The sequence below is a fragment of the Pseudorca crassidens genome, chromosome 20 (assembly GCF_039906515.1).
Source record: "Pseudorca crassidens isolate mPseCra1 chromosome 20, mPseCra1.hap1, whole genome shotgun sequence".
Lineage (NCBI taxonomy): Eukaryota > Metazoa > Chordata > Mammalia > Artiodactyla > Delphinidae > Pseudorca > Pseudorca crassidens.
The window spans coordinates 45,365,101-45,392,854 of NC_090315.1; the positions used below are offsets into that span (position 1 = coordinate 45,365,101).

The 27,754-nt window shown below is 42.3% G+C and overlaps 1 protein-coding gene across 3 annotated transcripts in view; it reads left to right on the forward strand.

Moving 5' to 3' along the window:
* NIP7 (nucleolar pre-rRNA processing protein NIP7) overlaps positions 1–27,754 on the forward strand; it is an 82,535-nt gene that overhangs the window by 34,391 nt on the left and 20,390 nt on the right. Inside the window, exon 5 of one of the 3 annotated variants that reach the window (XM_067718904.1) lies at positions 27,190–27,231. The exons of the other annotated variants lie outside the window; for them this stretch is intronic. Within the exon in view, the coding sequence (XP_067575005.1) occupies positions 27,190–27,216 (27 nt within the window). The 3' untranslated portion in view covers positions 27,217–27,231. Of the gene's footprint in view, positions 1–27,189; positions 27,232–27,754 lie in introns of those variants that run through there. 3 annotated transcript variants of the gene reach the window in all.

Here is a 27,754-nt window from a genome sequence, read left to right on the forward strand (position 1 = left end):
TAAAATCGTGAAATGTAAAATACAGAGAGGAAACTTTATTAAACAAGTGTACATTTTAACAAGTAAAGCAAAAGGCCAGTGTTAACCCAGCCGAGGTCAAGAAATAGAATATGGCCGGCACCGCGGGAACCTCTAAGACATATAAGACGTATAATTAGAAAAAAATTGTTTTTCTTTTTCTTAAAATTTTTCCCTTTTTAAATTTTTGTTTTTTCTTTTTTAAATTCTTTTTTCTAAGACATAATTTTTAAATTACAAAAATAGCACATTTAGAACACTTAGAAAAAATAATCAAAACGTTAACATTTAAATCAGCCATAATCCCACACGAAAAGGTAAGTTGGCATTTAGGTTTCTAGCATTCCAATGTCTTGTATACCTGTTTGTGTGTGTGTGTGTATGTGTGTGTGTGTGCGTGCGCGCACGCAAAACTGAGATTATACTATGTATGTTTTATATAACCTTCATTTTGCATTTTTCCATGTCATTAATTTTTTTTCTACAGTATCTTTAGCAGCTACATAGCATTCCAATATAGGGATGAACCAACGTCTTCTTTATCTAAACCACTACTGTAAGACGTTTAGGTTATTTCAAAGTTTTGCAATTCTAGACAGTCTCAATATTAGAAACATCCTTTTAACTGTATCATTGCAGAAATTCATAATTGTTTCCTTAGGATAATTTCCTTAAAGTAGAATTACTGAGTCGAATACACAGTAGAACACGGATCAGAACATTCACTCATCACTCTTCCCTTTTATTTTGAACATTGTGCAGACTCCTTAAAATGACTTATAAAGCTTGAAGAATTCGCCTATTTGCCAACCTCATTTTGGGCTCACGTTTTGTGTGTGTGTGTATACAACTTCTATCATTTCCTTTTCACCTACTACTCAATTTGCCCAGAGGCTTCATCTTGTCCATTCCAGCCTAACTAAATCCTTCCTGTTCTTCAAGCCTCACTTAGAAGACATTTCACCCTTTCTTGACTTTCTGGATTAGGTTAAATCCCCTTGCTGCTCCCTCCTTAGCACCTCCTACTTCACCCTTCCTGAAATACGTTCTTCACAGTTAGCTCCTTTGGGGGCTGGTACTCTGTCTTCCTTTTTACCCTGCATCCCAGAACCTAGCCCAGGGCCTGTCACATTTCTTGAGGTTGGATGGAATTGAGTAGGCATGTAAGGATTTTGATACATGTTGAAAAACTGTACCACCAGCAAATTATATTTACTGAAATTTAATTTCATGTCCACCAACAAACTACATTTACTCAAATAGGAACATTCTTACAGCTGCCTCCCATTTCTTACATGTTTGTGTCATGATTTTCTAGATACAGAACAGCTGACTACATAATCTTATGACTGCACAGGATAATTTCCCTGAGTTCTTTTGTCCCTTTCTATCCTTGTAGATAGGCCTGGAGAGGTCCCTTTCTCCTTTTCAAGTCTGTTCTTGTCCAACCCCAGTTCCAAATCCACTTCCATCCTCCACCTTACTGGACATGTTCCTGAGCCTTTACTTACTTCTTTGCAGTTCTGTGATGGATTTGCCACACTGACCTTGGAGAGCCTGTTCCCCACTTCTTCATTGTGTGTATCACTGTCTTCCACATCTACCATATCTTCCACAGGCAGAAGAGTGGGTGAGTAAGGGGCATTTCCAAAGGACTGGATAGGCCTGCAGTGGTGTAGGAAGGAAGTGGGGATATAGGATGTAAGCCAACTATCGGTATCTCTGATGCTCTTGGAATTCACCACCCAGTATCTGGACTAAATAGAGAAATCCCATTTCTGGTGGGTGGGTGTGCCCCCTCCATGGGAGGCCTAGTAACTGGTCTAGCTTCAAAAGCTGTTCTGCCAACCCCACTGGACTAGAATCAGCAAAGATCAAGTTTGGGGCCACTAAAGGACAACTCAGGAGGGCAAGTGACAGCATCAGTGAGGATGTGAAATGACATGATGGATCCTTGAATGAATTAGACATAGACCTTAATCTGTACAGTATCCTGATCTGACAAAATCTTTGTCTGGTGAACATTCCAGAATAGGGGAAGAGGCCTCTCAGTCTGACAGATCTTTGGTGAGTGTGGCTACTTTGTGATCCCAGTCTGCCTGCCTTAACCAGGAGCCAAATTACCTGCCTCAGATCCTGACTGTTCCATTTGCTAGACGTGTAACTTTGAGCAAGTTACTTACTTATGCATCTCTGTGCCCCTGTTTCCTCATGTGTCAAGTACAAATAATAGAGGTACCTCATGGTGATTGTATGAAACTTAAATGAATTACTATTTCCAGTGCCCTTAGTGAAGGGCTTGGCTTGTTGTGAGGACTCAGTAAGTGTGAGCTATTTTTATTAACTCAGCCATTGCCTGCCTGAAAAGTCTTTCCTCCTCTTCTCTATCAAAAATCTTCTCATTTTTCTTTTTTTTTAAGTTAAGGTATAACTCACATAAATTGCATAAATATTAAGTGAAAAGCTTGATGAGTTTTCTCCCCATTTTTCAAAGTCCCACCATTATATGGTTGTCCCAACATCACTCTCTTTCTTATCACAAATACCTTACTCTCATCTAAGGAATCTGATTTGAGGAATTTCAGGGCTTCATGCCCTCTCCATGGGCACCAGCAGGAGGCAGTGTGGTATAGGGGAAAAGCCACAGTCAGCATGTTAAGGACCAAATAGGCTTATCCTGGCCCAACAACTTAACAGGAGTACCTCAGAGATGTTGCAGGTTTGGTTCCAGACCACCGCAATGAAGTGAGTCACACGAATTTTTTGGTTTCCCAGCGCATATAAAAGTTACGTTTACACTATACTGTGATCTATTAAGTGTGCGTAGCGTTATGCCAAAAAAAAACCCACCTTAGTTTAATAATACTTTTTTTAATGCATTCTTTTATTAAATTAATTTGTTAATTTATGGCTGCGTTGGGTGTTCGTTGCTGCACGTGTGCTTTCTCTAGTTGCGGAGAGCGGGGGCTACTCTTCGTTGCGATGCGCCGGCTTCTCATTGCGGTGGCTTCTCTTGTTGCGGAGCACAGACTCTAGGCACGCGGGCTTCAGTAGTTGTGACATGTGGGCTTAGTAATTGTGGCTCAAGGGCTCTAGAGCACAGGCTCAGTAGCTGTGGCACACGGGCTTAGTTGCTCTGTGGCATGTGGGATCTTCCTGGACCAGGGCTCGAACCTGTGTACCCTGCATTGGCAGGCGGATTCTTAACCACTGCACCACCAGGGAGGTCCCCTTTAATTATACTTCATTGCTAAAAAATGCTGTCATTCTGAGCCTTCAGTGAATCATAATCTCTTTGCAATAGTAGCATCAAAGATCACCATAACAAATATAATGCTAATAAAAAATTTTGAAATATTGCAAGAATTACCAAAATGTGACACAGAGAAACAAAGTGAGCAAATGCTCTTGGGAAAATGGTGTCTGTAGCCTTGCTCCACACAGGGTTGCCACAAAACTTCAATTTGCCAAAAACACAATATCTGTGACCCACAATAAAACGATGTATACCTGTACTGGCTTGGGTAAGAATTTAACCTCTGGAAGCCTTGTTTTCCCAATCAAGGACGAGAGGCTACCAAATGGACCCTTCAGAGGGTTGTGGTGAAGATGAAATAAGGCCTATAAACAATGCCTGATATATTCCAGTTAAATCAGTAAGGTTCTAACAAATAACTAATACCCAGTGTCAGGGAGGGTGCTGTGAAACAGGCACTTTCAGCCAGTGCTGGTGAGAAGGTAAATCAGTACAACTTTTCTGGAGACCAACTCAGAAAAAAGAAAAAAAAAGCAAGAGCCATAAAAATTCCATTTTTTAGAAACTTATCCCATGGAAAAATCATAAATGAGCACCAAGATTTAAGTACAAGGATTTTTCATCACAGGATTACTTATTATGTACAAAAAATTAGAACTGAAACAATCTGATAATAAAATTAACTAAGTCATTCATAGTAAGGAATTTTATTCGGTACTAAAAATTATGCCCCCCATAAAATAAATAAATAATTATGGACCCAAAGATTATTTCATGCTCAAGATATAATAAGAAGAGAAAAAGATAGAAACATATAATGTGACAACAAATTTATGGAAATAATAATCATATAAAAATTTTTTTGCACATTCACTATTTATCACTTACTATGCTAGGGTGCCTTACATCTGTCATTTCATTTAATTTTCACCAAAATCCTATAAAAGAGGTCTCATTTTACCAGTGTTAAAGATGAATAAACTGAGACTCCAGGAGGTTAAGTGACTTGTCTAAGATATCATAATGAGTATGTTTGAGTCAGATTTTAGATCCAGATATGTTTGCTATTAACCAAGATAGAATGACAAGAGATTTCAAGTTTTTCTTCCTTAGACTTTTCTATGTTTTCCTAATTTTCTCCAATGAGTAGGGGAAAAGATCTCCAATAATGTTATCTTTTATGAAGCCTTAGTATGGTGCCTGACTCATAGAAGAAGCTCAAGAGAACTCCAGAGTCTAACTTCCTGTCTAGGACAGCATTTTCTGTCAGACGTTACATGAGATTGTCTTGCATGGTGCACCAACATTAAAAATATTAATAATGATGAATTTTTGAAAACATGCACTTGAAATATGTATATATCAATCAAGCCTGTTACTGTTGGATATTATTGCTCAGGACAAAGCTTGAGTAGGTATTTAGGTTAAAAAAAATGAGTAATATAAAGAAAATGTGATGTGAGTACAGGGGGCCTGTGGAGGTACCAAATATTGTGAAGGTGACATGTGAGTGCTAAAGGTCTGCAAAATACTGTTCTGGCTTCTGTGGGCTGGAGAACAGCAAGAGGGAATGAAGCCCAGCGTGGACTGGAGTTCTTCAGGCCTTTTGATTCAGCACATGGGACGTTTGTGTCAAGCACACACCTAGCTAGTCCCTCCCAACCCCCCCAGGCCAAAGTTCTCTGTGATCAGCAGTGAGAGTGACAGAAATTCAATAGAGGGGGGCATTGAGGTGGAATTAGAGGCAGTCTAGTTGGGAGGCTAAACGAGGGAATTGTCTTGAAGCCAAGGGCACCAAGCATTGGATGTTAGCTTGGGAAAACACTCTCTGTAACTAAGAATGGAGGAAGGTACTGTTGGAAACAATGGGAAGCTTAAACTGCAAAGCCGAGCTACTCATTGGCTTCACCTCTTCAAATCTGGGTCCCTTATCCATGCAGGTCAGAGACTCGAAAATGGTCTTGTTCTCCATGGGCATTTGCTCTATGTTTATTGAGGTCCTATTTTGTGAGTAGAAGCTCTGTAGGTTCTAGGGATACAACTCTGTAGATAAAACAGTAATCTTGCCTTCAAGGAGTTCAAGGTCTGGATGGGGGCAACCAACATGTAAAAATAATGACACTATATTTTAATTCTGAGCAATGGTTATGTATTATTTCTATAGTCCCACCACCACCCCATGCCCTGCAAATAAATTCTTCTGAAATGGTTTTTCAAGCCAAAGTGATAAGGAATAAATTATGATTGTATGGGGCAGGTTGAAAGAATCTAGGCTGGGAGTCAGACATACCTGGGTTAGAATTCCATCTCCATCGCACTCTAAACTGGAGGTTTTCAAACTGGAATTACATGTATCCTTGGGCATGAAGCCTTTTCAAGAGGGATCAGCCTTCATGTGTTCTCATTCTTAAAACTAATCTATCTGAGAACACACCAAGGTCAGAGATCCTGAGTGTTTCCCTGTCCCAATCATCTTTCTCTCACTTTGCAAAAGATAAGGCATTACCATCTAAATTTTACTGTGATGTATGATACTAGCTTAGAATCCGAGTTTAGTTGTAAATAAAGGCACAATTCAAAAGACTAACTAAGGTCCCATTAACTACTCTCTTATTCATTAAGAGATGAATTTTCAGTGGGAATAATTTTATGCTGCTTTGATCAATATTATTAATGTATAACTAATAATCATAATGCTAACTTAAGCCCAAAGAAAATTGTTGATATTTAGAGCCTTGTGGGCATAATATATTTTTTAAGGTTAAGTTGTACATTGTTGCAGAATAATAAGGTGATGAATAAGGAACTCTCAAACATAAAAATATATTACCTCAGAGTAGTATTTGGTGGGAGACATAGATTTCAAGGAGAAAAAGAATGATTTAAAATGTATGGGAAAAAAAAACACCTGGAAAGAAAAGGGGAATTTCCTGGCAGTCCAGGGGTTAGGACTCTGCTACAGTGTAGGGGGCACGATATGGTCCCTGGTCCAGGAACTAGGATCCTGCATGCCTCGCGGCAAGGCCAAAACCCCCCCCAAAAAACAGCAAAACAACAACAACAGAAAACCAAATGACTGTTCGATAAGGGCTTGTCCATATCTTTTCATTTATTTATCTGTTTGTTTATTTTTGGCTGCATTGGGTCTTAGTTGCTGCACGCAGGCTTTCTCTAGTTGCATAAGTGGGGGCTACTCTTTGTTGCAGTGTGTGGGCTTCTCATTGCAGTGGCTTCTATGGAGCACGGGCTCTAGGTGCACAGGCTTCAGTAGTTGTGGCACGCGGGCTCAGTAGTTGTGGCTCATGGGCTCTAGAGCGCAGGCTCAGTAGTTGTGGCGCGCAGACTTAGTTGCTCCACGGCATGTGGGATCTTCCGGGACCAGGGCTTGAACCCCCGTCCCCTGCATTGGCAGGCAGATTCTTAACCATTGCACCACCAGGGAAGTCCCTGTCCATATCTTTTTTTTTTTTTTTTTTTTGCGGTACGCGGGCCTCTCACTGTTGTGGCCTCTCCAGTTGTGGAGCACAGGCTCCGGACGTGCAGGCTCAGCGGCCATGGCTCAGGGGCCTATCCGCTCCGCGGCATGTGGGATCTTCCTGGACCGGGGCACGAACCTGTGTCCTCTGCGTCGGCAGGCGGACTCTCAACCACTGCGCCACCAGGGAAGCCCCCCTGTCCATATCTTTTTATTTTTAAATGGATGATAGTGGATATCAAGTCACTATGGTATTTATATTTCATTGGATATATTTATGACAGTGCTATAACAATTTTATTTTTAAATGTTAAGACCTGTAATGTGCAGAAATTACATCTTTTGTATCTAGTTAATACATGATGAACCACTCCAGAAAGTTCCGTTATGCCTCTTTCAAGTCAGTCCGCATCCCCAACTGCTCTTTTGGTTTCATACATCTTAGTTTTGTCTGTTCTTGAATTTAATATAAACAGAATCATGTAGAAGGTACTCTGTGTGTCTGACTTCTTTTGCATAACCATGTTTTTGAGATTCATCCCTGTTGTTCCTTTTTATTGCTAAGTAGTGTTTCATTGTATGAAAATACACAATTTATCCATTCTCCATAGATATTTGGGCTGGTTCCACCTTGGGGCACTTACATATACGGCTGCTATGGGCATTCTTTTTTTTTGCGGTATGTGGGCCTCTCACTGTTGTGGCCTCTCCCGTTGCGGAGCATAGGCTCCGGACAAGCAGGCTCAGCGGCCATGGCTCACGGGCCCAGCTGCTCCTCGGCATGTGGGATCTTCCCGGACCAGGGCACAAACCCGTGTCCCCTGCATCGGCAGGCGGACTCTCAACCACTGCGCCACCAGGGAAGCCCTATGGGCATTCTTGTAACAATTAAAAAAAAAAAAAAAGTAAATAAGATGAAAAACTTTTAGATGTCAACTTTAAAATGTGCAAGGAGATACATATTCTTAGGCAGTAGTTTCTTTTCTTTTTCTTTTTTTTCTTGTAAAATATAATATACATTCAAAGAATGCGAAGCTGCTTTCCAAAGCAGTTCCATTTAACACTGCTGCCCAAGCCTAATACTGCAGCCGTCTGTTGAGCATATTGTTATATTTGTTGCAAATCTTTTCTCTCACTCTATGGTTTATCTGTTATACTCTTTTTTTTTTTTTTTTGGCTGTGTTGGGTCTAAGTTGCTGTATGCTGGCTTTTCTCTAGTTGCGGCGCGCGGGGGCTACTCTTCGTTGCAGTGCGCAGGCTTCTCATTGCGGTGGCTTCTCTTGTTGTGGAGCACGGGCTCTAGGCGCGAGGGCTTCAGTAGTTGTGGCACGTGGTCTCAGTAGTTGTGGCTCACGAGCCCTAGAGCGCAGGCTAAGTAGTTGTTCCGCACGGACTTAGTTGCTCCGCGGCATGTGGGATCTTCCTGGACCAGGGCTTGAACCCGTGTCCCCCGCGTTGGCAGGCGGATTCTTAACCACTGTGCCACCAGGGAAGCCCTGTTATACTCTTTATGTAGTATACTTAAGAACCACTGTGTAATTTTAGTGTAATTGAATTTATCATTCTTTTCCTATATCATGAGCGCTGTCAGTGGTTTGTTGAAGAAATTCTTTCCTTCATAAGTCATGAATATACTATTTTCTAAAAAGCTGTAGATTTTTGCCTTTCACCTTTAAGTCTTTATCCACCTGGATTTGATATTTGTGTGTGGCGTGAAGTAAGGTCCAATTTCATTTTTTTTCCCCAATAGGTATACAGGGATCCCAGCACCATTTTTTTTTTTTTTTTTTTACATCTCTATTGGAGTATAATTGCTTTACAATGGTGTGTTAGTTTCTGCTTTATAACAAAGTGAATCAGTTATACATATACATATGTTCCCATATCTCTTCCCTCTTGCGTCTCCCTCCCTCCCACTCTCCCTATCCCACCCCTCCAGGCGGTCACAAAGCACCGAGCTGATCTCCCTGTGCTGTGCGGCTGCTTCCCACTAGCTATCTACCTTACGTTTGGTAGTGTATATATATCCATGCCTCTCTCGCGCTTTGTCACAGCTCACCCTTCCCCCTCCCCATATCCTCAAGTCCATTCTGTAGTAGGTCTGTGTCTTTATTCCTGTCTTACCCCTAGGTTCTTCATGCCATATTTTTTTCTTAAATTCCATATATATGTGTTAGCATACAGTGTGTTTCTTTCTCTTTCTGACTTCACTCTGTATGACAGACTCTAGGTCTATCCACCTCATTACAGATAGCTCAATTTCGTTTCTTTTTATGGCTGAGTAATATTCCATTGTATATATGTGCCACATCTTCTTTATCCATTCATCCGATGATGGACACTTAGGTTGATTCCATGTCCTGGCTATTGTAAATAGAGCTGCAATGAATATTTTGGTACACGACTCTTTTTGAATTATGGTTTTCTCAGGGTATATGCCCAGTAGTGGGATTCCAGCACCATTTTTTAAAAAGATCTTTTCCTACTCTCTATGGTGCCTCCTTTGTTATAAATTACATGGCCATAGAAGTGTGTCTGTTTCTAGGGATACACCATTTTTCAAAATCATTTGATGGCATGTGCAGGCAGAAAAATTATGAAGACCACTCTGTTAAACAAATTGTGTGGCCTTTGTCTAGTCATTTAACTTCCCTGAGTTCCCTGCACTATTGGGAGAATATAATGGGGTCGCCCAGTGAAACAGCTAGAAGTTTTGACATAATAAGCCTCAGGTAGCAGTAGTAGAAGATTTGGTTTTTTTTTCCTTTTTTCTTTCTGTTGTTATATTTTAAGTGCTATGGAGTACATGGAAACCACACCTGCTTGTGTCAGGAACTGCCAGAGGATGTGACATTTGGGTGGGTCGCGAATTACGGTGGAATCTGTCATCCTTTTTCATGACCGCAATCTGTTGGCTGTCCATGGCGCATTTCCCATGTGTGTTTCATCTGCATTATATTTTATCTGGCTTAGAAGGTCCCAGAGGGAAAGCACTGTGCCCTGCCCCATGTGTTGCTTGTGGGGACCCCCAGTAGCAGTTGCCTAAGAAGACCTAGAATTGGGCTGGCTCCATGTCTGTTAGAGACAGACATGTCACCCAGGGCAGGGCTGGGCCTTTTAAAAATTCCTGCCACTGTAGTGCTGCAGGATTCCTGAGTTTCACCCACACACTGCTCCCTCCCCAAACCCCAGCCAACGGCCAGCACACATACTGCCAAGGAACTCACCCACTCACCCCCAGCGCTACCACCCACCGGAGTGGTGAAATCCATACCACATCCCCTGTACAGTCTTACCTCTGGGAGAGAGAGCATAGGGTCTTGCACACAGTAGACACTCGATAAGCATCAGTTGAATAACAAATGAGTAACCATATTAAGATTAGGATAGAGGAGCACATTTCCATCTGCTGCAGTGTAGCAAGAAGTGGGTAGGTAATGTGCTGTCCCCAGTCCTGAGTGTGCATTGGAATCACGGTGGGGAGGGAAGGGCTGTTAAATATACAGATTCCCTCCCCCCAGCTAATGAATTAGAACAGAGAGGGAATGTGCAGAAAGGAGTTATTTTAAATTAAATTCTCTGGGAGATTCTGGTTTTGATGCCCAGTCAGGGATGGGAATGATAGGATTATTAAACCTCTGGACCCATTCTTCATTAAAAGTACCAATTTGACCATCTATCAAAATTTTAAATTTGCATGCCTTTGAACCTACATTTCTTCCTAGATTTTATCCTATGCCCCAAAATATAGACACAAAGTTATTTGGGGCAGCATTTTTTTTTTTTTTTGGTCGCGCCAGGTCTTAGTTGCGGCAGATGGGCTCCTTATTTGCAGCACTTGTGCTCCTTAGTTGCAGCCAGCGGGCTCCTTACTTGTGGCTTGCTGGCTCGGGGCAGCATTTTTTTTTTTTTTTTGCTGTCTGCGGGCCTCTCACTGTTGTGGCCTCTCCTGTTGTGGAGCACAGGCTCCGGACGCGCAGGCTCAGCGGCCATGGCTCAGGGGCCTATCCACTCCGCGGCATGTGGGATCTTCCCGGACCAGGGCACAAACCCGTGTCCCCTGCATCGGCAGGCAGACTCTCAACCACTGCGTCACCAGGGAAGCCCTCGGGGCAGCATTTTTGAAACAGAAAAATACTTGAAACTAGGAGAATGTCCATTCATTCATTAAACAAATTTTATTGAGCATTATTCTCATTACAACAGACAGCAGTGACAACAAGAAAAATAATAAAGTCCTTACTTTTATAGAGACTGACATTTTATTCCATCAAAGGAGGACTGAATGAATAATTTATGATACACCCAAGCAATGAAATATAATTCTTCCATTGAAAGAAACAAGGTTGGTCAATATATACTGCTTTGAGAAAATGTTCAAGATATATGTCTTTTTTTTTTTTTAAATGAGCGGACTTCCCTGGTGGCTCAGTGGTTAAGAATCCGCCTGCCAATGCTGGGGACATGGGTTTGAGCCCAGGTCCGGGAAGATCCCACATGTCGCAGAGCAACTAAGCCGGTGTGCCACAACTACTGAGCCTGTGCTCTAGAGCCCATGAGCCACAACTACTGAGCCCACATGCCACAACTACTGAAGCCTGCACGCCTAGAGCCTGTGCCCAGCCACAAGAGAAGACATTGTAATGAGAAGCCTGCACACCGCAACAAAGAGAAAGCCCACACGCAGCAACAAAGACCCAACGCAACAATAAATAAATAAATAAAAATAAATAAAATGAGGTATAATTGAAATAACGTTAGATTAGTTTGAATGTATTACCTATTGAAAATCAGTAAAATAAATTAAGGAAAAAAAGAGAAAAGCATGTTACAAAACAGTGCATATAGTATTGTCCTATTTGTGTATAAAATATATATACTTATGCATAGGTATATACAAATACACATAAGTAGAAAAAATATGGAAGAATATTCCCCAAAAATTGTTAATGACAGTTATCACTGGGAAATACGATTGAAAGGAGGCAGAGTTCATATTTCTCTTTATACCCTTTCATGCTTTTTAAACTTTTTAACCTAAGGAAATATTAGTTTTCTAATTTTTTTGACTCAAAGGAAGTCCACATAACCTGGAGATTTTAAATTTCCAGCAGGGGGCAGCAGTGATTCTCAAATATTTCTGATGCCAGCGCAAAACAGCATCAGTGTCCACGGATTTGTAATTCCAGGCTCAAACACTATACTTGCATCACCAGATTATAAAGGAAAACAAAAAGCGATACCACAGAAAACTTAAAATGCTGTAGAAATTGTTGTGACAAAGCAATTCCTATATGGCTCTTTCTTCTTTGACATCTGTACATGCGTCTACACTGCCTTTTCCCTCTCTGCAGCTCACAGTTTTCTCATCTGGTTTTAACAGATTTTAACTGTCTGTTAAAATCGGACAGTTTGACGAGCTAATTTAAAAGATCTCTTTCCAGCTCTAAAGTTCTATGACTTTAAGAATCTAAATCAGCATCAGGAAGAAACAAGCCCCAGTACCCTCTGAAATTAATTGGCTTGTCAAAGAATCTGCTTTACAGCCCTTAGCTGATCAGGATGAATTATTACCGGTTTATCTGTAGTGTAGATCAAAGAATACTTTTTTGGGGGGGAGGGGAGGATGTTGGTATTTATTCACTCCACTGATGGAGAAAAAGGAGAACTCTCCCACTCTATAAATGTTTAGCATGTGTGTAAAGGTCGAAGGTCTGGTGTTTAGAAATTACACACAGGCTTACGAAAGAATCTTCACTGGGTTGGCCAAATTAAACAGCAGGCAGTTGTAGAGAAATAAACACAAGTTAACATTTAACCACTAGTCCCTGTTCTTGCTGCTGAGTCTTTCTCAATAGGAGGGGCCTGAGAGGGTCAGCAGGCCTGCTAACAAGACACTGAACTCTTCTGGGAAACAACGCATCTACCACTTTTGTAAAATACATATTTAATATATATATTTAAGCATCTGAATCATAAACTTTCTCAGCTATTTTTCATGCCCCAACAGCAGTGCTTTTTTTAATGGATAACCCTTAATAAATTGTAACATTTATTTAATTTTTCTTTTAACATTTGCCTAAGATGACACCCCTAAGAAGTGGCTGAGGCAGGATTCAAACCTGTGACTATTGGGTTCCAAGACCCTCACACTTGACCATGGTCCTATATCAATGAAAGGATCCACTTCGTCTACTTGCTAGCTGGAAACTGAATATCTGCAAGAATTGTTGGGTTTAAGTATACAAGGTGAATGATTATTGTGTCACAAAGCTCTGTCTAGCTCACGTATATTAAGCACTTACTATGTGCTTGCTAGTCTCCATCAGGTGCTGGGGGTAAGGGTGTCAGAAGATGAATTAGACTTGATCATTGCACTTTAAGAAACTTCTAGTTTTTGGAGCTGACAAGTATACAAACATAACATGTGAAAAATAATAGGAAAACACAAATAAGGAAGAAGAAATCAAGACAGCAAAGCAGGATGGTTAAATCAGTGGGCTGTGGAGTCCAGTTCTTAGCTGTGGGACCTCTAAGCCTCATTTTTCTCATCTGTAATATGGGGATAGCCTTTAGTCTAGGTAATTGCTCTGAAGGTTAAATGATGTAATGTATTATTATTTTTTTAACTGAAAAAGAATTTATTTATTTATAATGTATTATTAAATTGCTTAACATTGAACCTGGCAGATGGAAAGACTTGTTAAAATATATTGTTTGATAAAGCTTAAGCAAAATAAGAATCATGCATGCCACCATGTTTCTGGGGTGTTGATGCCCCTTTCTCAAATTCTTCTGAATTTCCCAGCTCCAGGAGTCCCATTTCCTTGAGATTTATTGTTTTCCCTGGCTTAGGTACCTTTTGATCCTACTAGGATGTCTCCAGGAAGGAATGATGTGGCAAAGGGGCCCCAGCCCCCATACACCAAAAGCTTGAGCTACATCACAGGGGAGGAGAGCTGAGACTGGGAACAGCCCTCAGGACAGGCAAATCGGGAGAATCATCCCCGAGTGGTTGTTATAAGACGTCTAGGACCCACTCCCGAGATTTTCATTCTGTTCCAAATTGATTTTTGATACATACTTTACTAATATTTGAATATAATTATAATCATAGGAAGGGTTTCACATGATTTTATCCTGCAGTCAGTTCCCTTCCCAGCCCATTTATTTACTGTTTTCTCCCAAACACTGACTCACCTCCTTCATCCTGAGTCAAGGACACTGCTTTGATATGCTACAGTGGCTGCCCCTTTCAGCCTTGGCATGAGTCTTGGCATGAGGACAGATGAGTTCTTTCATCTGAAACCCTCTGCCTCTTGACAGCCATGCATATGCTAACACCTCTCCTCTCAAACCCACTAAAAAACTCACCTCCTTCTGGAAGCCTTTCCTGCTGAGTTCTTTACTTTTGCAGTCCTGTTCCGTGCCACAGGTGCAACTGGGGTTGTTGGGATGTAGCCAGGCAAGTGTTCTTGTGTCTTTGTTGTGTGTGTAAGTTCTGGTTCTTTCCACCAGAGGCAGCATGGATTTGTGGAGAGGGCAGGGCCTCCGGAATCTGGCATGAATTTGTACAGCAGCACCACTCGTGAGTTCTCAGATTCATTCTGGCTGTCCTTTGTCACCTTGGGACTGCTGCTTTATTCTCCTGTGAAGTCGTCTTCCATCCTGGCTTCTCCAGGCAGCTGTCCCCTCCCTGCTCCACTTTCCTTCTCTCCCAGAGTGGACAGAGGGCCCTCTTCTAACTTCCCCAAGCACAATTAAGACCATACGTATGCCCCACCATTTCCTGTAGTGTCCTCTGTCAAGGAGGGTTGATTTATAGGCCCTTCTTCCCTGAATTCTTGTAAGAAAGAAATGCGATCGGGCATGTTCACGGGACTTGGCATGCAACAGGTCATGGCAGATACTTTAGACTGACTGGTTTGCTCCAAATCCATTCCAGCCCCGTCCTAGCTCACTTCCTGAACTGCAGAGGCTGGAGAGATAAACATGACAACATTTCTCAAACTCCCTTGCGGCTCTGGTTCTGTTTATGACTTAGATTCCATTTGTGTGAGACTTTAGAGCTATGAGCTACGTGGAGGGACAGGCAGGTGTGAAGCATCCGTTTTGCTGAGGCCGATCATGGCAAAGGCAATGTGATCCTAGAAACATCAGCTGTGGTGGCAGCTTAGCAGTTCTGAAGCTTCTGGATGATGACAGAGGCTGTGGCTTGTTTGTCAATGAGTTCTGCAGTATAATTTTAGGAGTCATTCCTGGATGTTTAGCCTAGAGTCTATTTCTTAACTTTCTTACTGATTCTGTGAGCTAGCCATACCCTTTAATAAATCCCTTTGTGCTTAAATTAGCAAGAGTGGAACCTGTTGTCTGCGACCAAGAAAACTGACCGTTATGTAGGTGCTCAATAAATGTTAGCTGTTACTATTATTTAAATACTGTGTTGAAGTCTTGGTAAATTACATTTCAGGGAGGAAATTTTTTTTATTTTATTTTTTAATAAATTTATTTATTTTATCTATTTATATTTGGCTGTGTTGGGTCTTCGCTACTGCGCGCCGGCTTTCTCTAGTTGTGGCGAGCGGCGGCTACTCTTTGTTGCGGTGCGCGGGATTCTCATTGTGGTGGCTTCTCATTGTGGAGCACGGGCTCTAGGCACGCAGGCTTCAGTAGTTGCAGCACACAGGCTCAGTAGTTGTGGCTCACGGGCTCTAGAGCACAAGCTCAGTAGTTGTGGCGCACGGGCCTAGTTGCTCCGCGGCATGTGGGATCTTCCTGGACCAGGGATCAAACCTGTGTCCCCTGCATTGACAGGCAGATTCTCAACCACTGCGCTGCCAGGGAAGCCCCAGGAAGGAAATTTTAAACTAGCAACTGTATAAGACCGTGTAAAATGATTTCTACAGTAGCACTGTCCCAAAGAGCTTTCTTTGATGATGGAAATGTTCTATGTTTGCACCCAATATGGTAGCCACTGGTTATATGTGGTTATTGAGCCCTTGAAGTGTGGCTACTATGACTGAGGAACTGAATTTTTAATTTGATTTAATTTTAATTCACTTATATTAAAAAATAAATAACACATGAAGTTGGTAGCTACTGTGTTGGACAGCATAGTCCTCGAGTGTCTCAGCCTTACCTTCCAGAAGGGTCTTGACAGCCTTCTCTGTCTCTAGCCAAGAAACTTCTTCATCAGTTCTTCCTCAATCCCCACTCTCAGGCCACATCTTGATAATCTACAGAGGTTCAACATGCCCGCAACAATGACAACTTTGACACAAGTTTAGGATCTCATTGTCCCCAAACTCCATTCCAGGATTGCAAATTGGCTTTTTATTTGCAAAACCCAAATGTTTATGGAAGTGCTTTTGCTAAAATGCAATCTGTCTTGAAAGGCAAATCTCAGCTTTCACTTAGAGAAAGAAAACCATTTATTGTATTAAAAATACATATACAGGGCTTCCCTGGTGGCGCAGTGGTTGAGAGTCCGCCTGCCGATGCAGGGGACATGGATTCATGCCCCGGTCCAGGAAGATCCCACATGCCGCGGAGCGGCTGGGCCCGTGAGCCATGGCCTCTGAGCCTGCGCATCCAGAGCCTGTGCTGCGCAATGGGAGAGGCCACAACGGTGAGAGGCCCGTGTACCAAAAAAAAAAAAAAAAATTCATATACATATTTCCCATAACATCTAGGTATTGAGTTCCAAAAATATTGGGGTCCTGTGTCAGTTAGACAAGTGGTTCTCATATTTTGCTGTGTATTAGAATCACTATAAGAAAGAAACTACTTGCCAGCCACACTCCAGACCAATTAAATTAGGGTTGTAAGAAATGATTAAAGACAACCAAAACTTTATCTGCAACACTCTAATTTTTTTCAAAAAAAAGAATGTATTCCTATATCAACTAGTAATTAAAAGTTAATAATAATATAAGAAGAATAATGGTAGGATTTTAAAAGGGGTAATTTATTGTGAGATAAGATAAATAATTATAGACCTGTTATTCAAAGCCAAACTTTTTTTTTCCATTTTGGTTGACTAGAGGCCACAAGGAGACAGTAATCATAGAGCCATCATCCAACAACTCTGGGAAGCTTCTGGAACACAAACATTCACAAAGAGTACAGATTTCAATCAGGCTTCTCTTCCATATAGCGACTTTCACGTGTTATATGAATAAACCCAAACGATAAACCATAAGTGTTTTATAGACCTTCCTTCCCATACAACCCAAGGGAAGCTGAGAAAAAAGATAAGAGGTGTCCAAGTTCAGTGTCAGGTGGTCTTTTTATTATTCTCCCCATCCCTCCACTTCCCTACACATAGATGTTCCCTGTGAAAGAACTTGGCTCTATGCAATTCATTCCCAAATGGGATGGTCCCAAAAAGTTTGACGAGAGGAACTCGCATTTCCTGAGATGATTCTCTCTTGACATTAATTCAAATTTAGGAAAGAGCTGCTTAAGCCTTTTATAAATTCTCAAGATTGATTTTATTTCCTTCTGTCCTCCTGGTGCCTCTTTAATCTTCCCAGAGTGATGCTATGACTTTGGTTCATGACTGCAGTGAGTGACAGATAGGAGCTAGCCCTTTCCTCCTGCCCTGATTAAAAAACAGTAGGGCGTTTCCCACAACTTGAGGGCCCAGGTGCTTGGAAATACTGCCAAATACTTCTTCCAACTTAAAAAAAAATGTAATTATATCCTGGGTTATAATTATGGGTTATATTAATAATAATTATTATTATTAATACCTAACCCATTAATTCTGGGCTAGGTAACATATTCAAAATTTTAAACTTCAGAAGATACAAAGAACATAAAGTGACATTTGTTCCTCTGTCCATGTCCCCCAGCTTCCCAGTTCCCTTCCCCAGTGCTACCAGTTTCTGGAGTATCTTCTCCAAAGTAGAGACTTTATGCATGTTTAAAAGAACACACTGGGAATCCCCTGGCGGTCCAGTGGTTAGGACTCGGCGCTCTCACTGCCAGGGCTCAGGTTCAATCCCTGGTCGAGGAACTAAAATCCCCCAAGCCTTGAGGCACAGCCAAAAAAATAAAATAAAAGAACATATTTATGTTTTCTTTCCCCTTTTATTCTTTTATTTTATATTAACGATAACACACCATACAAATATAATTTTCATTTGTTTTTATTCCTTCTACTCTTGCCACTAGAATGGATGCTGCACGAGGGGAGGGATTTTATGTGGTATAATGTTATATCCTCAGCGTGTAGAGTGGTGCCTGGAATATTGTATTGATAGTTTCTCCGTAAATATTTGTTGAATAAGTGAATGAACACACACTGTTCCACTTCTTGCTTTTTTTCCCTTAGGAGATCATCTCATTTCAGTGCATAGGGAACCTCCTTACTTATTTTCATGACTGGATAGTGTTCCATTGTCTGGATTCATTATGATTTATTGAATCAGATTCCTACTGATGGACACTAGTTTGTTTCTAATCCTTGGCTCTGAAAAATAGTCCTGACATTCATGTCCTTGTACAAACATCATGTCACACATGTGTGAGTATATCTGTCTGTAAGAGAAACTCTTAAATGCAGAAGAGCTGGGTCAAAGGGCGAGCTGCAAGGTACATTTTGCCGACTTCTTTTTAATCAAAAGCACCTTGCCATGTCTAAATAGCGTTACTGTGGTACTGTGGTGCATGGCAGTCGATGTAAGCCTGTTCTAAGGAAATCTATCATTAGTGAAATTGCTCTGGTTAGGCCTGAATTTACCACTTCCACTTATTCCTGAAAATCCAACAGAAAACCACCACCCAGGTTGGCACTGTTGGAACAACAGATGCATCTCAAAAACACAACATAGAAAGACAGACGTACACCCTGTGTGATTCCAAAATCAAACAAGACAAATCTAGGTGACAGAAATCAGAACAGCGGCTGCCCAGGGTTGCGGGGCCACTGACTGGAAAGGGGTACTAGGCAAATTTCCGAAGAGATGCAAACACTTATATCTTGATTTGGGTGGTAGTTTACACGAGTGTTTGCTATTTTCGAGATTCACTGACCTGCACTAAAATGTTGACATTCGATTTTATGTAAAATAAGGGTTACTCGAACACTGCAATACGATGACAGTCAATCTGAAAACCAGGGTCGGCTACTAAGCGACTAACGAGGTAGCATATAGACAGTGGATACTTGGACAAAGGGATAATTCACGACCCTGGCAGGGTGGAGCAGGATGGCATGAGATTTCATTAAGCTACTCAGAATTGTGCACAATTTAAAATGTATAAATTCCTTATTTCTGGAATTTTCCATGTAATATTTTCGGACCTTGGTTGACTGTGGGTAACTGAAACGGTGGAAAGCAAAACCGTGGATAACGGATGGGGATAACAGAGAAAATGGCTGGAATGATACGCATACTGTTATAACCTGTATGAATTATTTTGCAAAACCCAGGTATAAGAAAATGCACGTTTCTCAATTTTGCGGGAGTCAAACTTAAATACAAGCCTGTCTGTACCTTTCCAGGTGATGGGGGGTGATACAACCTCAATCATTTTTGGCCACACTGCCCACTTGGCCTCATGAGATTAAAGAAGTATCTGGGGTTTAGGAAATTCAGAAAAACTGGAGAAGGGCCTTTGGTCCACATGGTGGTCCGTGAGATGCTCATTGTTCTGTGTGGTTTACTTGAAGGTGAAAGGCTCAGATTCAGTGTCGGGCTCGATCATCAGGATCCTCTTGGAGGGTCCCAAAACCTAAGAGATGTTTAGTGCTCAGTCTTGCTGACGCCACCAGCCACCTCTGTCCTGCCACCTTCGTCCTGCCACGTTCTGGGGCTCTATGTGGGATTGTTACTCTGGAACTTGCCCTCCCTTCATCCCCCAGCGGGTTTGCACTTTAAAAAAACTATCTTACAGAGAATGGGGGCAGCTAGAGAGGATTTGGGGAGACCCATTAAAGCTGGTAAATCCCCAAGTTGGACTCAGCCTCAGCTTTCATTAAATAGCAAATGGGGAAACTGGGAAAGGAGAAAGAAAAAAAAAATTTAATCTTCTAAGGGTTTTGCAAACAATTGGAGTAATTAAAAGTTCTCAGAAGTAGCCGGTGGTGCCCTTTTCACCGAGGGAATGTGGGCCAAGCATGATATATTAAAAGAGAGGGAGCTGCTCTATTGAAGTTAAAAATAATCTTCTGTCACATGGCTAATTTGTTGGAATGCAGCAATTAAAGGGCTCTGGGCTGAGAGAGCTGGAAGCAGCTGGGGAGCTTGCAGGCAGAGTGCACGCCCTGGGGACTGTTTGCAGAGAGAGAAAACACTGTCACAGCTGACTTGGGGCACCTTATCAGAAAGCCCATAAAGGGGGCAGGAAGAAGGAAAAGTGGGGTTGAGTTCAGAGCCGTGACCTGTGGGTTTATCAGACAGTGAAGGGGTAGGTCAGGACTTGTCACCTGTGCTCTGGGATGCTGATTCACTCAGCAAGGATGAAGGCTTTCCAGTTTCCCCTTCACTTTGAAAACGCATGCCTTTGAATCCATTTCAAAGGAACACATAACCCAAAGGAGCCCTTTGATCCTAAATCCATGGGAAAAACCAATCTATACAGTCTTTAGGGGCAAAGCTCAGGCCAAGAATATAAATCCTAGATTGGGGAGTTGGGGTGTTTTAAAAGTTTTTGCAATTTTTGAATTTTTTTTTTGAATTTTTGAGTTGAAAGAGTTTTAAGAAAAAAGTTACCTGGTATAATACCTGAATTTTCCAGGTGCGGCAACAAGCTGAGAGAGGCTGATTTGTCCAAGGTCACTCAACGAGCAAGTGACAGAAGCTAGGTTCTAACTTGGGTCTTTAACTAGAGAGGGAACATGGTGGTTAGGAAGTGCAGGATTCCCATGACCCTGATGTGGAATCCTGCCTCTAGGGGCTGTGGAATGCTCTTACAACCCCTAACCCTCTCATCTCAGTTTTACCTTGTGTAGAGTAGGAATAACAGTAGTACCCACCACCTAGAATTGTTAAAATGCATGTGAAGTGTTTAATGTCTAGCCTAGAGTAAATGCTTAATAAAGTGTGAGGACTTCCCTGGTGGCGCAGTGGTTAAGAATCCGCCTGCCAATGCAGGGGACACGGGTTCGAGCCCTGGTCTGGGAAGATCCCACATGCCACGGAGCAACTAAGCCCATGCGCCACTACTGAGCCTGCGCTCTAGAGCCCACGAGCCACAACTACTGAGCCCGCATGCCACAACTACTGAAGCCCACGCGCCACAACTACTGAAGCCTGCGCACCTAGAGCCTGTGCTCCGCAACAAGAGAAGCCACCGCAGTGAGAAGCCCGCACACCACCACAAAGAGTAGCCCTGGCTCGCAGCAACCAGAGAAAGCCCTCATGCAGCAATGAAGGCCCAACACAGCCAAAAATAAATAAATAAATAAAATTTAAAAAATATATAAAAAAATAAAATGTGAGCTGTTGGGCTTCCCTGTGGCGCAGTGGTTAAGAATCTGCCTGCCAATGCAGGGGACACGGGTTCGAGCCCTGGTCCGGGAAGATCTCGCATGCCGAGGAGCAGCTAAGCCCGTGTGCCACAACTACTGAGCCTGTGCTCAAGTGCCCGCAAGCCACAACTACTGAGCCTGCGTGCCACAACTACTGAGACTGTGCGCCTAGGGCCCGCGCTCCACAACAAGAGAAGCCACCGCAATGAGAAGCCCACGCACCGCAACGAAGAGTAGCCCCCCGCTCGCTGCAACTAGAGAAAGCCCACACGCAGCAACAAAGACCCAATGCAGCCAAAAATTAAAATAAATACATTTCCAAAAAAAACCCCAAACCATTAACCAATTAAAAAAAAAAAGTGAGCTGTTGTTCTTCCATAGCTTTTTCTACACCACCCTGCATCAATCTTCTATCGCCATTTTGCATGTTAACTTGCCCACACATCCTCTTTGGGTTGGGTGGGATTGTCTTTCTCTTCTTTCTACCTCCAACTCTCATCCGTTACATATAAAGGAAAAGAGGATCAGTCACTTGCTCCTAGCATTTTCTGCATTCCAACACACCCATATTGTTTGTCTTCTCTCAAGCTATAGGCCCTCCAGCCTGTGCTTTTAGTATGGTTTCCAAGTTGCTGGCAAGCAGAAGTGGCGTCAACATGAAGAAACAAGTATTGGTGCCCAAAATGCAGTAGCCAGAGCTATCTGAATCTTTTAGAATAATACTTGATCAATTTTCAAATTTATAAAGGGCACCACTAACAGAAGGGGCTCTGAACATCCAATGGATGTTTGGGCTTCATAGCCTAAGCACCCCTGGAAAGTGGAGGCCAAGTTCTATGTGTGCACATACATTGCAAAGAACAGACATCTGCCTGACACTAGCTTGAGCCAAAAAAGGGAAAATTTAGTGGCTCATGTAACCACAAGACTAGATTTCGTTTCTGACTACATCAAAGGGTCAAAAACATCCCCAGGGCATCTTTCTGCTTTGTTGGGCTCCATTTTTTTTTTTTTTTTTTTTTTGTGGTACGCGGGCCTCTCACTGTTGTGGCCTCTCCCGTTGCGGAGCACAGGCTCCGGACGCGCAGGCTCAGCGGCCATGGCTCACGGGCCCAGCCACTCCGCGGCATGTGGGATCTTCCCAGACCGGGGCAGGAATCCGCGTCCCCTGCATCGGCAGGCGGTCTCCCAACCACTACACCACCACGGAAGCCCTGGGCTCCATTTTTTAGAGTCTTGCCACTTGTCAGACAAAACAGCTGTGGAGAGCTCCAAGCTTTACTTTTTCTCCAGTTCAGTATTCATATAAAGAAGCAGTCTTCCTGCCCTTAGTCCTGTTCCCTGATTGGCTGCCTTCAATCAAGTGCCCATTCCTAAAACAACAGGGCCAGGGAAATGAGCTTCTCTCACTGGACAGATTGGATTACATGCCCCATCTGTAAGGAGGGGAGGCAGAGCATCTGATTGGCAGCCCCACTAGCTTCACATACACTAGAATAGAAACAATTCCTCGCAGGGAAGATGGGGCACAGAGACCAGAAGAAAGGGAAAGGCAGGCAGATATAAATCATTAATACCAAAGCCCAGCACTTATATGCACTTTTCTGAGGCGGTGGTTTATAACTTGCTTCCTATCCTCAAAATGTTCTATAATCCAAGAAATAGTAAGAACTTCGGGAGAGGAAAATGCTTTTCCCTCACTCCAAATATTTCCTTCCTGTAGAGGGTCATCATGCCCCAGGCTCCTCTTCATGCCTTCCCTCTCCTGCACTTAGGGGAAGGAGAGCGTTAGGAGAAACTGGGCATGAGTCTCCCAGTGTCTTCCTCTTCCTGGTCACTTAGGATTGAGATGCTGGGAAGGAACACAAGTTCTCTTCCTCCACATGGGGAGGGCACCCTGGTCCACTGTTGCCTGGGACTGTGGGAAAGTCTGTTGAACTAGGATTCAGGGAAGCCTGTTGGGCTCACATGCTCAGCTACATTCTGCGATGTATAGCCTTATCAGAAGATAATTCATCTCCTGACCACTCAGACCGCCAATTGATTCAGAGCCTGAGTAGGGAGGAGGCATGCTATTTATTGAGCCCCTTCTCAAAAGTCAGCAAGAACCATCCACTTAGGGTATCAGGCACCCACAGATTCATCCTCTCACTCTCCCCTTCCTGGCTGGTCCCCACAGGAGGAGCTTGTCTCTTTGGGAATCCACAGAGATAGTGGAGTGCTGGGAGCAGGCTCAGAGGGAGGCCACAAAAATGATCAAAGGCAAGGAAGCTAGGTTTACCACAGTAGGTGAGAGAAACTGGGATTATTTCACTTGGAGGGGGCAAAAAATAAAGCCAGTGGTGGGGTGATTCAGGCGTGGCCTTGACCAGAACCATGCTGAGGGTGTGGCATCACTGGTATTTTTCCACAGCCTCACCCTGACCCTGAGCATAGTCATATCTGTCCCTTACCTCTTCCGTCCCACTTGTCTCCTTCTATGCCCACCTCTTTGAAAATAAATTGTTCCACTTCCACAGAGGTGTAGGAGGCACACAAATCAACTTAAATAAAATAACACTATAGTATAATTTCTTTTTGATTACAAAAGTGATACACAATCTGTGAGAAGAACTGAAAAGATACAGAAAATTATAAACATGAAAACTAAAATCAATTCGAAACCCTCAACCCTGAGATAGCTATTAGCTTTTTAGTCTATTATTGTCCAGCCTTCTCTCTCTACATAATTTTAAATGTACTCTTTATTTCTTTAAAAATTTATAGAAATATTTTAAATAAAATAGCGGCATGTAGTGTAAAAGACGAAAATGGTATATTATGCTATTTCTCTTACTCTTATGATCTATGTGTACTATAAAGTGAATATTTTTAATTGTTACCACTTCCTTTTGTCTCTCCTGGCCTTAGGAATGGTTGACATTAATGGCACTTATTTGAGAGGAAAGTACTGGTGTCTTGAGACCCATTTTAGAGACAGGGAACTGTGACTACCCATAGCCACACCCAACTCCTGCTTGTGTGGCCAGGATCACAGGGGACAGAAACAATTTCCTAACATAATAGATAACTGTTGAGAAAAGGGAGTGAAAAAGGTGGCTTCCATAAGCCAGCGTTCTTGACCTTCCTTCTCTATCAGAAATACCCATCAAGGGGCTTCCCTGGTGGTGCAGTAGTTAAGAATCCACCTGCCAACGCAGGGGACACGGGTTCGAGCCCTGGCCTGCGAAGATCCCACATGCCGCAGAGCAACTAAGCCCGTGTGCCACAACTGCTGAGCCTGCGCTCTAGAGCCCGCGAGCCACAACTATGGAGCCTGAGTGCCATAACTACTGAGCCCACGCACCTAGAGCCCGTGCTCCACAACAGGAGAAGCCACCTCAATGAGAAGCCCGCACACCGTGACGAAGAGTAGCCCCCACTCGCTGCAACTAGAGAAAGCCCTTGCGCATCAATGAAGACCCCAGGCAGACAAAAATTAAATACATAAATAAAAAGAAATACCCATCACATCTACCACAGTGGCCTCCCCAGCTCCAAGATTTTGATTCTGGGAGCATATAGCTGCAAATGAACAAAGAGTCAGGGGAAAGTTCTTTATCAGCAGGAGAATTATTTTATTCAATGTGTTTCCTTACATTAGTTGGGACAATAAGGGGAAAGAATGAGAAGAAATAAAAGGCCAGTTACTCAGGCCACTTTTAATGAATCACCCCCCAGTGTCACTACCCATCCCCAGTCAGGAAAAGCTTGAGTTTTTCCGTGCCAAGAAAAACAGAGGGCAGGAAGAAACAAATTACGACCTTGTTTGTGTTTTGTGTCTTAACTATTTGATTTATAGGCCCAGATCCAATGATTATGGATGAAAGAAAATATCCCAGTGTCCCAAACCTAACCTGAACTTAACCGGGGTGGGTCTCACGTCCACTGCTCAAAGTTAATGCGAAGTTAAAATGCTTTAAGAATAAAGGTTCAGGGTTTGGGGCTGCCTGAGCAGGCCAGTGGCAAGGCCAAATTCTTTTCTCATCACCCCAATTAGGATGACTACTATGAAAAAATAAAAAAATAATAAGTATTGGTGAGAATGTGGAGAAATTGGAGCCCTTGTGCACTGTTGGTGGGAATGTAAAATGGTACAGCTGCTATGGAAAACAGTATACAGTTCCTCAAAAAATTAAAAATAGAATTACCATAAGATCTAGCAATTTCACTTCCAGGTACTCAAAAGAATTAAAATCAGGGTCTCAAAGAGACCTACACCTAAATATTATTGTTTTTGGTTGGTCTGTTGTTTGCCCAACCATTATTCCTTGTCCTGGGAGGCAGTGGCTAATACATTTGCCTTTAAATCTATTAATGCCCCCCAGGTAGCTGCCTCAGACTTGGGAGAGTTCTGAGTTAGGCAAAATGAGGGCAAGTCTTTTGATCTGGCCCTTCAGGGAGCCACCAGACTGGTTGAAATGAACAACCACAATTCTTTAAGAATGAGGTCACTTCTACTACCTCCAGGACTAAGAACTTCTACTAGGAATGGGGGCTGTTTTTGTCAAAGCTTCTGCCAAACTGAAGAGTAGGGGATGGGACAGGGTAATTTAAAACACCACAAAGCTCTCTGACTGAGAATCAACTGTTTTTACCTTGATTAAGCATTCACCTGGTTGTTATAATCTTTTGCTTTGTTTCCAGAATGCCAATAAAGTTGATTTTGAGAGTAAAAAAGAAAAGAAAAATATCATGTAGCCATGAACTCTCTAGAAAGAAAACAGAATGATGTGTTGGACCAAGTATCCACTTAGGATGTGGTGGCTCACCGAGGCCTCACCCAGGGGTTGACACTTAACCAGAGATTAGAAGGATAAAATCTAAATGTGAAGTTGGGCAGAGAGAATACCCCTAAAGTAAGCCTGTGCTCGGCATGTAGAAATCAAACCATCTCAACTCAAAACAGATTCTTGCCCATTAAGATTATTTTTCAGATTGATCTAGATGGAAGGTTGATAAATTCATTTCTGACTCTGAAGTATAGAAAAAGTTCTTTGACCTCACTCATAAGAGAAATGCAAGTCAGACCTAGAGTGTGATACAGTTTTAAAAATGTCTGATTGTTATATTCCAGAAACTTTGATAACACACTCTGTGGGGCTCTGAGGAAACTGGCACTCATGTGCGTTGCCAGTGAGAATATAAATTTGTACCATTGCTATGAAGGGCAGTGAGAATATAAATTGGGGCAGTTGCTAACAGTACGGATGCATGTGCTTTTGGCTTAGAAGTCCCATTTTTTCTTGTACATGTGTACAGTGATATAAGATCAAAGTTATTAATTACAGCATTATTTGTAATTCCAAAACACTGGAAACCCAAGTCTCCATCAGTAGGAGACTAGTTAAATTATGATACATTCATACCAAACTATGAATACTGAACTATGGGAAACTATGCAACTGTAAAAATAAATGAGGAGGCACTTTATGTATTATTATCTAAACATATCTAAGATGTCATTAAGTAAAAATAGCAAGATGCAGAACTGTGATGTTTAGCACCTTTTATATATGTGAGTAAAACTAAGTATAAATATTTATATTTACTTGCATTTGCGTAGAGAAACTCAGGAAGGATACCCAAAAAATTATTAAGTGATTATCTGGGGTGGGTAAGTGGAAGGGAATGGAAAGTATATAGAAAAGGTGGCCAAGAGACTTTTTATTGAGATGTTTAATTTTTTTTTCTTTTTAGTTTTGAGCCTTGTGAAGTATTAAGGACTTAAAAAATTAAATTTAAAACTTGTTCCCTCTACTACCCCTTATCTTAATTTATTAATTTATCACTTAATCTGTAACCATTGTTCACTGCCCTCAGACACTCCCCTGAGAAAGTGTCTACTTAAATGAACGTGGATGATGGTTTATAAAAAGTACATTAGTGCATATAAATTATATCTTTAAAAATCTGATTTAGGGACTTTCCTGGTGGTGCAGTGGTTAAGGATCCAGCTGCCGATGCAGGGGACACGGGTTCGAGCCCTGGTCAGGGAAGATCCCACATGCCGCCGAGCAACTAAGCCCATGCACAACAACTACTGAGCCCGCGTGCCACAACTACTGAAGCCCACGCGCCTAGAGCCCGTGCTCCACAACAAGAGAAGCCACCGCAATGAGAAGCCTGCGCACCGCAATGTAGAGTAGCCCCCACTCGCTGCAACTAGAGAAAGCCCGCGCGCAGCAACGAAGAGATTAATACAGTCACGGAGGAGCTTTCTGTGCCTTGCTACTCATCCTCTACAGACTAAAGGTCACTGACCAGAGACAACTGAAGCATCCTGAGGGCAAAACCAGCCTAAAGGAAACTTTGTGTTTATGGAAACATTACAATGTTTCAAAGTGGCCTTTGGCTCAGTAGACTGTAGTAAAAACAATGGCATCATCCAGTCTCTGAACTAGACCATCTTTATCAAAAAGAACCTGTCACAGGATAAAGAACTTATAAGTGTTAACGTCTTTTCACATCCATGTTTTTTGTCGGC